The following is a 15,071-nucleotide window of genomic DNA, read 5'->3' on the forward strand; positions in this document are numbered from 1 at the left end:
GCAGTGTGCCAAGTCCTGCTGGAAAATGAAAGCTGCATCTACTGAGTTTCCCCACGGCTTCTGAATCTTTACATTCAGAATATCTCCAGTTTTGTCACAGAGCTAAAGAAAGCTCTGAATCTTCTCGGTGGAGGTGGTGATGGTGGTGATAGCAGCAGCAGTTGCTAAGCAGTGAGTGAAGAGCCGAGGAAATAAAGCAGAGTTTAGAATTGATCAGTAAATAAAAGAGGTGGTTAAATGAGCTGGAGACAGTAATGATGAACTCTTTGATCCTATATATTTATATTTTAGTGCAATTCAGTTTTCTGTTGAAGCGAGTGTGGCATTAGAGGAAATTCTGCAATATAGCTTAAAATAAACAAGTAATTTGTATTTGGGCTATTCCACTGAATGGGTACCATTTGCTTGTTTTTTCCAAATTAAACATATTTTTTAATATATTTTTTTTAATTCTCAGTATTCTAACTCTGAGTCTAAGCAAGTTCACTAATTCCTTTGATTTTCTCTCAAGAAAATATTTGTTTTAAAGAAATGGTTATAGACTGCATGTTCAAATAATTGATATTTATGACAAAAAAAAATCACTCCTGTTACTGGCACTCACTCCTGTTAATTGCACAGTTGTGGGTTGTGGCTCCGCTTAGGTGTCTTTGTTGAGCAATTTAACTCTTTTCTAATGTTATGTTGACTTAGCTGACAAAATGTTGCCTGATTGTACCCATAAGAATAAAAAAAAATTATGCTTATACATAAAAGAACAATACGATTAAAGATTAAAGTGTTCTGTTTATTATTTGTAAACATTTTTTTTACAAACAATAGCAACACATCACTTAAAACAACACATTTAAACAAATAAAAATGAAGTTCTTATGTAAAAAAATAAAAGTCTGAATCATAAACGAGAAGCGCTAATATATTTGAACAATATCAAGATTTTTGTTTACAAAAGTCCATTAAGAAATACATTTTTTGCGCATACGTTATAACGATGTTTAGGGTAGCAATACCACCACAGACCACCGGGGGCGCCGCCAACAGGTAGAAAAGCAGTCACATGCATAATATGCCACTGGCTAATATAAATATATGTAGTTTTTTTGTGCAGATCTGTCCTTAAAGCTTAATGTTGCTATTTATCATACATTATCATTCCACACATGTTCATGTACAGCTTTAATATAGTCTTTAATATTAATTTTACAATGTAAAAAAATCATTAAAAGAAAAGAAACACAATAGACAAAAGAAGAAATGTGTTCAGACTTTTGACTGGTGCTGTATATCTGTGCATGAATATACTTTGATGCATAAAACCAGACAAATGTTGTAAGTGGATCTCATGGGGAAGGGTGAATGTGGGCTCTGTAAGTAGGACACTTCCATCATGTGCTGATAAAAGTCCTCTTTCTTTTTTAGAGAGAGGCTTTTTAACAGACGTGAGTTCAGACGTGTTCATCAGGAGGTTTTATCACTGAGATGTTTTTAATGCTGTGTGATTTTTTTTGGGGGGAAGCTACAGTCTGAAGTGTGTGTGTTTGGTGTTTGAAGGCTTCGGGTGGAGGTGGTGTTTGGAGTGGTTGGGGGTTTGGGTGGAGGGGGGGGGGTGTCGTGTAGTGGGGTCTCTAGAGAGAATGGGAAATTTTCCCAGGGCCAAGAGGAAAAGTCCTGCTGCTAAACTCAAACTCTGGTAATAAGGCATTCGACGATGACAGATCCTAAACCATCCCGCACAGATTCCCAGGCCCTGCCAGACGCTTTATCAAACCCTCTTCCATCACGACCGCAGTGCAGCAGGAGAGGGGGATGAAAAAAGAAAAAAAGAAAAAGAAATAAAGAAAGAAAAGAAAGAAGAGGGAGGAGCTAATCAGAACTTACACTGAGTCCAGCCAGTTAAATATTGTTGTTATGAGCACTGAGAAATCCAGCAATTCCTAGAAAGCAGGATCATCTTTATTCTTTTCCCGAGTTCATATCTTTATATTTCACTGCATCTCATTCCAAGTTGCATTATTTTCTCTGTGTAAAATATTTCACTCTTCTACTCAGTGATAAAACTCCTGCATTCGGACTGCAAAAAAAAAAACAAAAACAAAAAAAACAGGAGGACCAGTGAGTTTTAGGCTCGTTAAGGCTTTTTAAGGTTTTTTCTCTATCACGTGACATCACAGAGTTCAATAGCTCCTCCATTTCCACTTGCTTTTGTGTTTTTTTTTTTTTTACGTGGATCTCCGTGGAAACCCTGGCACCCAAAGTGTTTAAGTGTAACTACGGTGCGCAGCAGTGGACAAATAGCTATTTTATAAAAACACGAGAAGAGGAAACTCAGAGATGTGCGTCCGGACGGGATTAAAATTAATGGAGGAGCACGGAGTTCAGAGAAAAACACCTTAACACCCCACACCTTAATAAGTCATGGCCACACATTATTATTTTTTATAGGTGTATATATATATATATATATATATATATATATATATATATATATATATATATATATATATATATATATATATATATTACATTTTTTATAGGTGACATCATGTAAAAAAGTATAAGTTGTGGTCACAACTAAGAGAGAACAGATCAAAATGCATAGCTATGGCTTATTAAGGAGTTATCTCCACCAACTACTGCACCTTTACCACCTCTATCATTTCCACCAATGCCACCAGTTCTTGCACCTCTACCATCTCCTCCACCTTCTGCACCTCCACCTCCTCCTCCAACACCACTCCACCAACTCCTCCATCTTCAACACCTCCTTCACCTCCACTTCCTCCTACACCTCTTCCAAATCCATTATCTACTTTCTTCTTTCACGTTCTCCACCTCCTACACCTTCACCTCCTCCACCTCTTCAAAATCCACCATCTTTTCAACCTCTTTTACTTTTTCCATTTTCACCACCTCTATCATCTCCACCTTTTGCACCTTCTTTACCTCCACCACTTTCTTTATCTCCTCCATCTCCTCCACCTCCTCCTACACTTCTTCCAAATGCACAATCTACTCCATTTCTTTCACATTTTCCACCTCCTACACCTTCTTCACCTCCACTAATTACCCCACCTCCTGCACCTCCATCATCTCCTCCACCTCTTTCACCTTCTCCACCTCCTACACCTTCACCTCCTCCACCTCTTCCAAATCCACCATCTACTCCACCTCTTTCACCTTTTCCATTTTCACCACCTCTATCATCTCCACCTCCTGCACCTTCTTTACCTCCACCACTTCCTCTATTTCCTCCATGTCCTCCTTCTACACCACCTCCTACATGTTCACTATCTCCTCTATCTCCACCACCTTTTGCACCTCCACCAGCTCCTCCCTTTCCACCACCTCCTGCATCTCCACCATCTCTTCCAACATCTCCTCCATCTCCTTTACCTTCACCATATATTCCACCTCCACCATCTCCTTTACTTCATCCACCTCCAACACCTTCTGCACCACCTCTGGACCTCTTTCACCTTCTCCACCTCCTCTACCTCCACCACCTCCTCCATTCCTGCAACTCCACAATCTTTCCTACCTTCTCCACCTCCACCAGCTCCACAGTTTCCTCCCCACGTGTGGAAAATCGTGGAGAATTTATAATCTGGAGTTCTGTAGCGCAGCAACATCTGGAAGCAGTCAGAGAGTCTACAGTACAGAGAGAGAGAGAGAGAGAGAGAGAGAGAGAGAGAGGAGGGGGTGACGAACCAAGCCCCCCCTTCCTCTCTCTCTCTCCCTCTCTCTCTCTCTCTCTCTCTCTCTCTCACTCCAGTATTATACTGCAGAGAGGCAGCAGAGGCGAGCCGCGCGCTCTCCTCTCCGCAAAGGCCACCGAGAAACTCCTGCGTTTTTTTTCCGTTCTTTTCTTTTTTCTCCTCCTCCCTCCCGCTCCCTCCCTCTCTCTCTCTCTCTCTCTCTCTCTCTCTCTCTCTCTCTCTCTCTCTCTCTCTCTCACTCTCACTCTCACTCCCTCTCTCCGTTATGGACTCGGCACGAGCCGTTATACCGAGCGGTCCGACCCCCGTCCCCGGGAGCAGCAGCGGCGGTTGCGGCGGCGGCAGGAGCGGCTGAAGCGGCTGAAGCGCACATGGAATCCATCAGTGGAGAAGATTTAACCCCGTGAGATCTGGAATCTGGAATACGCCAGCCCTCCTCTCCCTGCCTTCTTCTTCTTCTTTTACCTTCTTCTACCTTCTCTATTTTTCTTCTCTGTTCATTTTCTCTTCTTTCCCTCTCTCCTTCTCCTCGTCTTTTTCTTCTTCTTCTTCTTCATCATCATCATCTTTTTCTTCTTATTCTCGTGGCTGCTGCTGCATCCATCCATCAGATCCTTCTCCTCCAGAACAAACAATAAGAAGAACGAATAACAGATAGAGCTGCCACCATTTGGGGCGATCAGTTCGATCAGTTCTTCTCCTCCTTCCTCCTCCTCCTCCTCCTCCTCTTCTTCCTCCTCTTCCTCCTCCAGCAGCAGCAGCAAGTGGGTGCTGAGGCGTTGGGTTGGGGGGGTGTCGTGTTTCTGAGGAAAGGCCCGGATGTTCCAAGGATGCACTGGTTCGTTCTGCTAGGCTCCTCCAGCCTGTACCCGTTTCTGATTTTTCACTCCATAACGGGGATCAGGTAATATTAACTCCAACCAGAGGAACAGGGAGAAACTCCAGCTTTTTTTCCCCTCCTTTCCCCTCCTCCTCCTTTGCTTTCCCTTCTTCTTCATTTTCCCTCCTCCCCCTTTTCCCTCTCTCCTTCTACCTTCCTTCCTTCCCTCCTTCCTCCTTCCTCAACCAACCAACCCCACCAACCCCTCTAACCCAACCTACCCACCTCTTTCATTTCTTTCTTTCTTTCTTTTTTCCCCCCCAACCTATCTTGTTGGGGTTGTTTTGTTTCCCTCCCTCCCTCCTTCCCTTCTTTTCCTCCCTCTCTCTCTCTCTCTCTCTCTCTCTCTCTCTCTCTCTCTCTCTTGCATTCACCCCACCTCTTAATTCATTCATTTCTTTTTTTATTTATTTTATTTTTTACCTCATTTTTGAAACAGTACAGCCAAAATCGTCTTTTTTTTCTTCTTCTCCTTCTTCTTCTTCTTGCTCTTCTTCCTCCTGTTCTTCTTGCTCTTCTTCTTCTTCGTCGTCACCTTCATCTTACGGATAAAAAAGGCCGGCGGACTACATATATGGTAAATGAGAGCAAGAACATGTACATACCAGAGGAAACCCTTGAAAACCATCAAGGTAAGGAGGGGCTATTTATTTATTTATTTATATATTTGTTTTATTAGTATTATCATAATCATCATTACAGCTTCATGTTGATGAGAGAGTGTGTGTGTGGGTGTGTGTGTGTGTGTGTGTGTGTGTGTGTGTTTAAGAGCATTCACCCTATACCAGTTACGTATTGAGCTGTACGGGCTGGCTGGTGGGGTGGGAGGGGGAACACATTATGATGATTATGATCATGGTGATGGTCATGGTCATGGTGTTATTGATGGTCATGTTGATGGATTTTGAGGCTTTTGAGGTTTTTGAGGCTTTTAAAGCAAGAGAAGCACACTCTGCACCATCTCCAGTGGTTTATCCTGAGATGATCAGATCACTCCCCTATATATTCCCAAAATATCACCTCATATGCAAAGCTAGACACCCAGCGAACTCTTGATTCTTGTTGGTCAACATCCAAAGCATCCCCAACATCTCCAACATCCCAACCATCCCCACATTCTGCACAACTTCATCCACCCCCTCAGAAACCCTGAGGAAACCACGAAGCTTGGTGGCAGAGCACCAATCAGGCTGCAGCGTTTAGCTCCAGCTCAGGATGCCTCGTTTTACCCAAAAAACGGGAAGGCAAACGCTGCAGCCCGTGCCAGCCAATCCTGTCCACTGAAGCTGGGAAGCCTTTTCCTTTTTTCCCATCCAGGTGTTGCGCGGTACAGCTCCCGGCTGTTGCGTGGCGCAGTGAAGAGCCTGCCAGAGAAGAGATGTTCCTCAGCGACACATCTCTGCGTTTTATAGACCTTTGGTTCTGTTGATAGAGAGAGGGTCAGGCTCATGTGCTAATATTAAATCGAATTTTCTCTTTAGTCAAAGGCGTTTATTTTGGGATTTTTCTTTCCATCAAACATATGGGATGGAGTAGAAGGACTAGTCCCATATTTCTCAGTTGCGAGTACCCATCAGTTTCGCTCGTCTGTCGCTTAAGACTTCGTCCACCAGGCTGTTTTGTAGGTCAATCGCTGATGGAGAAAGTAAAGTGATGCACATCCACCCTAGTTGGGCTTTGACCTGAAAAAAGGGAGCTTTTTTAGACCACATCATTGTGTACGTTGTAGAGCCGTGCTTTTAAAGTAAAGCTACTGCAGATTAAAGCCAAGTCAAGTCAACTTGGTTCCATGTGTACAGTGAGTCACTGCAGCGAGTCACTACATTATTTTATCATGTATACTGCAAACGAATACACTGTTAGCCATAATTGGCTTCAGAAGTTCTGTACGAACATCTCATATGGTAGGTTGCATGTGGGCAACATGTGGCTCTGAGTTCAAACACTATGACAAACCTTAAATGTGAAAATGGTGATGCTACAGCTAGGCTAGTTTTGGCCCATTGAAAACTTACCATAGCCATAAATGACCCATAAGTGCCATATCTGGATTGTATTTGGCCCCATGAGTTCACATGCTGTGATGTTGCTGCTACATTTAGGCTAGTTTTGGCCCAATATTTGCTTAGTTGTTTGACAGTGTTACAAAGGCGGTTCTGTAGTGGTTCTCTATAAAAACATGAAATCTGACCAGTTGTAGCCCAAACGGAAATGCTGTACAACCATTTTATATGGTAGGTAGCATGTGGGCCACATGTGGCTCTGAGTTCAAATGCTATACAAAAGCTTAAATGTGAAATATGCTATATCTGGGCAACTTTTGGCCCACTGAAATCTGAAAATTGCCATAAATGACCCATAGGTGCCATAACTAGATTGTATTTGGCCCCATAAGTGTAAATGCTCTGATGTTGATGCTACATTTAGACTAGTTTGGGCCCAATATATGCTTACTCTTCTTATAATTGAGTTGTTGGACAGTGTTACAAAGGCAGTTCTGTAGTGGTTCTCTATAAAAACATGAAATCTGACCAGTTGGAGTCCAAACGGAAACGCTGTACAAACATTTTATATGGTAGGTTGCATGTGGGCCACATGTGGCTCTTAGTTTAAATCCTATGATGTTGCTGCTTCGTCTGGGCTAGTTTTTGCTCAGTTTACTAACTCCCCATTGCCATAAATGAACCTAGGGCCTTAACTGGATTGCTTCGGCTCCTACATGTAGAGTTCTTTAATATTTCTGTGTAAAACTATGACAGAAATGCTGTACATATATTTAATATGGCAGGTTTCACGTGTGCAACATGTGGCTCTGAGTAAAAACGCTATGACAAACCTTAAATGTGAAAATATGCTATATTTGGGCTAGTTCTGGCTTAATATATGTAACTTACCATTTCTATAAATGACTGTAGAGCCCTAACTGGATTGCATTAAGTCCATACACTCATTTTTACACTCTACAGTGTTAAAAAGGTGTTTTTTTTTTTAACAGTTCTGTGTAAAACCATGACGGAAATGCTGTACAAATGTCTAACATGGTAGGTTGCATGTGGGCAACATGTGGCTCTGAGTTCAAACGCTATGACAGTGTTAAATGTGAAAATATGCAATATCTGGGCAGGTTTGGCTCAATATACTAACTTACCTTTGCTATAAATGACCCAAGGGCCTTAACTGGATTGCATTTGGCCTCTACACTCATTTTTGCACTCTACAGTGTTAAAAATATAGGGTTATTTAATAGTTCTGTGTAAAACCATGACAGAAATGCTGTATATATTTTATATATGGTAGGTTGCATGTGGGCAACGTGTGACTCTGACTTTAAACACCATGACAAACCTTAAATCTGAAATTATGCTACATCTGGTCAACTTTTGGCCCACTATATGTTTACTGTTGCCATAAATGACCCTTTAAGAGCCATAACTGGATTGTATCTGCCCCCAACAACACCCTTTTAACCAAGTAATTTTTTTGTTTCTGTATAAAACCATGAAGTCTGACCAGTGGCCCAAACAAGAAATGATGTATAAACATTTCATATGGCACACGAGTTCATATACTATGATGTTGCTGCTACAGCTGTGCTAGTTTTGGACCACTAAATGCTTACAGTTGCCATAGCTGGATTGTATTTGGCCCCAACAGTGTTAGAAAAGGAGCCCAAAAACATTTGGGCTAGTTTTGGCTCAGTATACTAACTTACGATTACCATAAATGACCCTAGGGCTTTAACTGGATTGCATTTGGCCCCTACACTCATTTTTGTTTCCTACAGTGTTTAAAATGTAGGGTTTTTAATAGTTCTGTGTAAAACCATGACATAGATGCTGTACAATCATTTTATATGACATGTGGCTCTGAGTTCATATGGTATGTTGTTGCTGCTACATCTTACCATTACCATAAATTACCCTAGGGCCTTGACTAGACTGCGTTTGGTCCCTACACTCATTTTTGGTCCCTATATTGTTCTGAGTAAAACCATGTAGTTGGGCCAGGCAGAAATGCTGTACATATGTTTTGTATGGTAGGTTGCATGTGGGCCACATGTGGCTCTGAGTTCAAATACTATAAAAAAGCTTAAATGTTAAAATGGTGATGCTACAGCTAGGCTAGTTTTGGCCCACTGAAAACTGAAAATTGCCATAAATGACCCATAAGTGCCATAACTTATAACTGGATTGTATTTGGCCCCCATGAGTTCACATGCTCTGATGTTGCTGCTACATTTAGGCTAGTTTTAGCCCAGTTTATGCTTACTGTTGCCATAAATGACGCCTAAGGACCATGACTGTATTTAACGTGTATCTAACTGAGTTGTTCGACAGTGTACAAAGATGGTTCTGTAGTGGTTCTCTATAAAAACATGAAATCTGACCAGTTTTAGCCTAAACTTAAACGCTGTACAAACATTTGATATGGTAGGTTGCATGTGGGCCACATGTGGCTCTGAGTTCAAATGCTGTGATGTTGCTGCTAAATCTGGGCTGGTTTTGCGTCAGTATACTAACTTACCATTACCATAAATGTCCGTAGGGCCTTAACTGGATTGAGTTTGCCCTCTACATTTATTTTTGGTAGGGTCATTTTTTGGTTCTGTATAAAACCATGAAGTCTTATAAACTAAGTTCAAAAGCTATGATGTTGCTGCTACATCTGGGCTTGTTTTGACTCACTATACTAACGTCCCATTGCCTAACTACACTCATTTTTGGTCCCTACAGTGATAAAAAAGGTGTTTTTTAATAGTTCTGTGTAAAACCATGATATAAATGCTGTACATATACTTAATATGGTAGATTGCATGTGGGCAACATGTGGCTCTGAGTTTAAACACTATGACAAACCTTAAATGTGAAAAGGTGCTATATCTGGGCTAGCTTTGGCCCACTATATGCTTACTGTTGCCATAAGAGACCCCTAAGAGCCATAATTGGATTGTATTTTAGCCCCAACAGTGTTAAAAAGGAGGTTCTTCAATGGGTCTGTACAAAACCATGAACTCTGACCAGTTATAGCCCAAACACAAATGCTGTATAAACATTTGGGCTGGTTTTGGCTCAGTATACTAACTTAACATTGCCATAAATGACCCAAGGGCCTCAACTGGATTGCATTTGGCTCCTAAACTCATTTTATGGTCCCTACATGTCCCTACAAATGCTGCATATATATTTTATATGGTAGGTTGCATGTGGGCAACAGGTGACTCTGAGTTTAAACACTATAACAATCTTTAAATGTGAAAATATGCTACAGCTGGTCTAGTTTTGGCCCACTATATGCATACTGTTGCCATAATAGACCCCTATGTGCCATAAGTGCATCGTATTTGGCCCCAACAGTGTTAAAAAGGAGATTCTTTGATGGTTCTGTACAAAACCATGAAGTCTGACCAGTTATAGCCCAAACAAGAAATGCTTTATAAACATTTGGGCTGGTTTTGGCTCAGTACACTAATTTACCATTGACATAAATGACCCAAGGGCCTTAACTAGATTGCCTTTGACCCGTACACTATTTTTTTGGTCCCTTCATTGTTTAAAATGTAGGGTTCTTTAATAGTTTTGTGTAAAACCGTGACATAGATGCTGTACAAACCTTTTATATGACATGTGGCTTTGAGTTCACATGCTGTGATGTTGCTGCTACATCTAGGCTAGTCCTGGCCCAATATATGTTTACTGTTGTCATACATTAGCCCTAAATGCCATAATTGGATTGTATTTGGCCCCAACAGTGTTAGAAAAGGAGGTTCTATGATGGTTCTGTACAAAACCATGAAGTCTCACTAGTTATAGCCCATCACAAATGCTGCATAATGCATAAACCTTTTATATGGGCTACATGTGGCTCTGAGTTCACATGCTACGATGTTACTGCTACATCTGGGCTAGTTTTGGCCCAATATACTTAACTTACCATTGCCATAAATGACCATAGGGCCTTAACTGGATTGCATCTGGCTCCTAAACTCATTTTTTTTGTTCAAAATATAAGGTTCTTTAATAGTTCTGTGTAAAACCATTACAGAAATGCTGTACATACCTTTAATATGGTAGGTTGCACATGGTACAAACTCCCTTTATATGCGTAGCGTTGCCATACATGGCCTCTAAGGGCCATAAGTTTACTGTACACAAATGTTTGGGCCACTACTTTGTTAAAAATCAAGCTTCTCTAGTAGTTCTGTATAAAACCATGACATAAAATGCTGTAAATACATTTCATTTCACACTTAAATCATTGAATCCTTGAATCCATTTGGCTGGTAGGCATGCTAAAGCCACATGTGGCTGCAAGCGATGCTGGTTTTGTCCCACAATACTGTCCTCATATTGGTTTTGGCCTCTGTAAATTGTATTTGCGCTATTCTGGCCTCTATATGCTTAAAAAACGTAAAGTTTTCTGAGTAAAACCATGCAGTATTTGATTTAAATGTTTCTTAGTCATGTTAAATGTTTTTCACATATCAGTCAAATATGTGCAATAACACTACTACAGATCAGATACAAAGATCATAGGCTATTATTTCAGAGTAATGAATATGAGCCTGTTTTTGTCTTTGCATTATTTGAGGTCTGAAAGCTCTGCATCTTTTTTTGGTGTTTCAACCATTTCTCATTTTTCTCATGCAAAAAATAAATGCTCTAAATGAGAATATTTTTATTTGTAATTTGGGAGAAATGTTGTCTGTAGTTTATAGAATAAAACAACAATGTTCATTTTACTCAAACATAAACCTATAAATAGTAAAATCAGAGAAACTGAGGTGTTTTATCCTGAAATGCCACAGATTTATAATGCAGTATAAATAAGTGACCCTATTTGTGCCCCTCATTTACCAGAGCGCACTAAGTGTCATAACATCGTCTCGTGATGCAGAATAGTGCTGAATAGTGCAGAGCGTATTGTAGGTGGCCTGAGCAGATGTTAGTGTTTGTGTTAGTGCAGAATGTATCAGGTAAACACTCCGGCTGAGCGAGAATCAGCTCTGCACACGACTGATCACCAGAGACCCCCCCCCCCCCACCTCAGACCACAGAGCCGCAGAGAAACGTCTCTTATAGCTTCTAATCAGAAAACACACAACAGATCAATTTCACTCCGCTCCCCCTCCAGAGACCAGAGACCTGCTGCTGCTGCTGATCTTTATATTTATTCACCTGTTGCTTTCAGTTAATGCAGACGCTTTAAAAAGGCCTTAAAAGCCTTCCTGAATCCGCTAACCTCAATAGAAATGTGGAAAATTAAATGATGTTTTATGAACTTAGTAGCTTTTTACTGCAGACGGTTCCTAAACGTTTGTTTTTATATAAAACTTTATTATATTAACAAATAACAGTAAATTTATTAACAGTACTTATTTTAAAGAATGACTTGTTTAGACCTAATTCATGATTATTATTTAAAAAATGATTAGATTAATAATTACTAGAGACAACAATGTTTATTACTGTAATAAATACTGATATTTGTATAAGCGTTATTGTAAAATATTAAAGTTTTTTCTTAAATATACATTTGTAGGAAAATGTTTATTAAAACTCACATACAGTATATCGTTCCAACAGTAATAAAAACTACTGTCTAGAACGGTTCTAAAGGTAAAGGAAAATCCATAAAAATCATAAAAAATGTGGTAAATAGTTCAGAATATTTTAGGATATTAAAGAAAATAGTTATAAGAAGCGAAATGTGGACGAATACAAGCTGCTTCTTTTTCTTTGTCCTTCTTCATTGGTTGTTCAGTAAAGACATGTAAATTAAAGTATGTATTGGACAAAAACTGTGGGATCCAACAGTCCAAGACTAAAAAATATAAACAAAAAAATAGCTACTAAAAAGAAAATGTAGAAGAATAGAAGATTTAGCTTATTCTACCTCTTTTTTAATTGGTTCTTTCATTGGTACAGAACTATGATTTTTATACAAGCTTAAATGGTTTGTAGGATTTGGTGGAAAACCGCCCAAAAAATGTTATTTTAAAGGTATGTATGTCAAAGGTAAACTCTTCATAATTGTACCCTTAATGGTACAATATTGGTCTTTACAGGGTCAGATTTGTTCCCTCTGAAGTATAAAGTCATTTCTAACAGCAATAAGTACAGATTTGTACCATTTAACCTGCAGCTAAAAGGTACATTCAGTATTCTGTATCACTGCACTAATAAACTATATATATATATTTAAATTGCATATTTTTTATTTGAAAATCAGACAATTTTGGATCATCAAGTTTTTAAGCCATATTCAGTTGATGATAATGTTTATAATCTTTATAATCTTTACTGCCACAAAACCATGGGTACAAAAAAGGACTTTTACTGAAAGGTACTTCAATATAAGCTACAGCCCCAGCGACAAGCTTTATACTCTTTTAAGTACAAATCTGTACTTACTTTTCTTAGTGTTTAATGATTACTTGATTTTACTTGAAGTAACTATGTTTTTTGCTATACTTTTTGCCAACAACACCCTCCCAAACCTAACATGCATCGACAAAACCGTGATATTGATCATCTTTATCTGATAGAAACTCAAAATAGTGTGTGTATTTCCTGCTAAAAATGCTAAAAGAACGTGGTTAAAAAAATTGTCTCGTAGGCCAGACGCCACTTCCCGAAATGCAAGAAGAAGCAAAAATAGATCTTTTTTTTTTCCTGAAGAAAATGACATTACTACATTAAAGTGACTTGAATAAGTAACTTTAATTTATTTACTGTATTGGAAATACTAGCCACCACTGTCTGAGTTTGTGTAGCTCAAGATTATAGTTTTCTCTAAAATGTAAGTAGCGGCAAAATCTTTTGCACTATAATAAAAACGTGTTTTTATAACTCCAGTCCTAGGAGAAGCTATTAACAGGTTTAAAACTTACTTATAGTGTGTATTTTCTTCCTTTTCTGTTTTCTGTTCTACCTTTTGCACATCTCACGCATAGAAGTTGTTTTAGAAACAATTCTCCATTTAAAAGTTAAAAACTTTATGAAAACCTAGGCCTGGACAATATTTCGATATCGATATTTATCACGATAAGAAATGTTTCAATAACGGTGATATCATTTTTGTGGCATATTGATATGTATTATTTACAGAATCTATCACAGCATTTTTTAGCGGCGTCAGTTCACTGCAGAGCTGAACACAATCAGCCTCCGTAGCCGGGCTACGTCAGTGCGTAATGACGTAATTGCATCTAAAACCTCCCTCGATGAAGCGAAACCGACCCTAACCGAGCGGATCCGGTCTGGTCCGGTCTGTTCCACCAATTCAAGCTGTGTCACTACACACAATATCTGAAGCACTTTTGTAGTTTATGTTGTATCTAAGTTATTTATAGTTATAGGTATATAGGTTTGTTTATTTGACGGGGATATCATGTTCCTTTTATATATATATATATATATATATATATATGAAGGCTTTTTGTATTGCTTATTCTGGTTGAAGCACTTTTGTTTTGATCTGTTAAATATGTTTACAAAAGAAAAAGAAGCTCTGCCTCTGTTGTAATTTATTTATTGTAAGTTATTTATATTGGGAATATGTATATAGGTTATAGGTTTGTGTTTGACAGAGATGTCATGTTTTTATTTTGCTACATGCAAATAAAAGTGAGCATTGATTTATTCTGCCCATTTTTTATTTCTAAAGTATTATATAGTTTTTTGTGAGAGGAGTCTTTAAGACTTAAATTAAAATTTCAGACAGTAGTGTACAGATTTCCATTGCAGGGTTTTTTTTAGCATTTGTTTTGAGGCCTTCAAAGTATTTATATCGATATCGAAATTATATTGTATCGACTGAAATTAAGGAATATATTGTGATATAAATTTTGGACATATCGTCCAGCACTACGAAAATCTGATGCTAATGGTCTGCTCTCATTGTCATTTGTTGACTTTCTCGTACTCTAGAGACACCAAAGCTGAAATACATCAGTGCATCAGTAAATCAGTGCATTTATTGCACGTGTTAGAGTGTATTTATTTTAGTGCACGTTGGAAGGAGTGTTTACAGAAGTTAAGGTCTGTAAGAGTGGAGGAGAAATCTGAAGTCATGCTGATGAAGGTTACTCTGTGTGAGATGCTGATTATTGCTGTAAGGGTTCCTCATTATTGTGAGTTTTTTTATTTTATCATTCTCCATCATTACGGCCCTGTTTCTCTGCGTCGGGCTCGCTGCCAGATGCAGACGACAGGCAGTTCTGGTCGTTAGAGACATTAATTTGTTTATGATGTATCTCAGAAGGCTGAGCTGGGCTCCAGGACGGCGCCTGAAATGACTGGGCTCCTGATTTCAGGCTCTCGGGGCACAGAGAGCTCGTCTAGCACCGCTGTGTGACCCATTACTCCTCTCCGGCTCCAGTCCTGTACCTGCCCTTTACTGAAATACATGCTTCACTTCAGCGGCGGGGTCGGCGCAGCGAGTAAATCCAATCCGTCGCAGGATATCGTCGCATT

The 15,071-nt window shown here is 39.3% G+C and overlaps 1 protein-coding gene across 5 annotated transcripts in view; it reads left to right on the forward strand.

Annotated features, from left to right (window-relative positions):
- The window catches only part of cacna1c (calcium channel, voltage-dependent, L type, alpha 1C subunit), a 326,406-nt gene that overhangs the window by 9,319 nt on the left and 302,016 nt on the right, over nt 1-15,071 (forward strand). For 2 of the 5 annotated variants that reach the window (XM_049473038.1, XM_049473052.1), the window contains exon 1: nt 3,786-5,228. The exons of 2 other annotated variants lie outside the window; for them this stretch is intronic. In XM_049473038.1, coding sequence (XP_049328995.1) covers nt 5,171-5,228 — 58 coding nt within the window. In that variant the 5' untranslated portion in view covers nt 3,786-5,170. Of the gene's footprint in view, nt 1-3,785; nt 5,229-15,071 lie in introns of those variants that run through there. One more of the 5 variants, XM_049473045.1, reaches the window with a different exon arrangement.

The sequence above is a fragment of the Astyanax mexicanus genome, chromosome 2 (assembly GCF_023375975.1).
Source record: "Astyanax mexicanus isolate ESR-SI-001 chromosome 2, AstMex3_surface, whole genome shotgun sequence".
NCBI lineage: Eukaryota > Metazoa > Chordata > Actinopteri > Characiformes > Acestrorhamphidae > Astyanax > Astyanax mexicanus.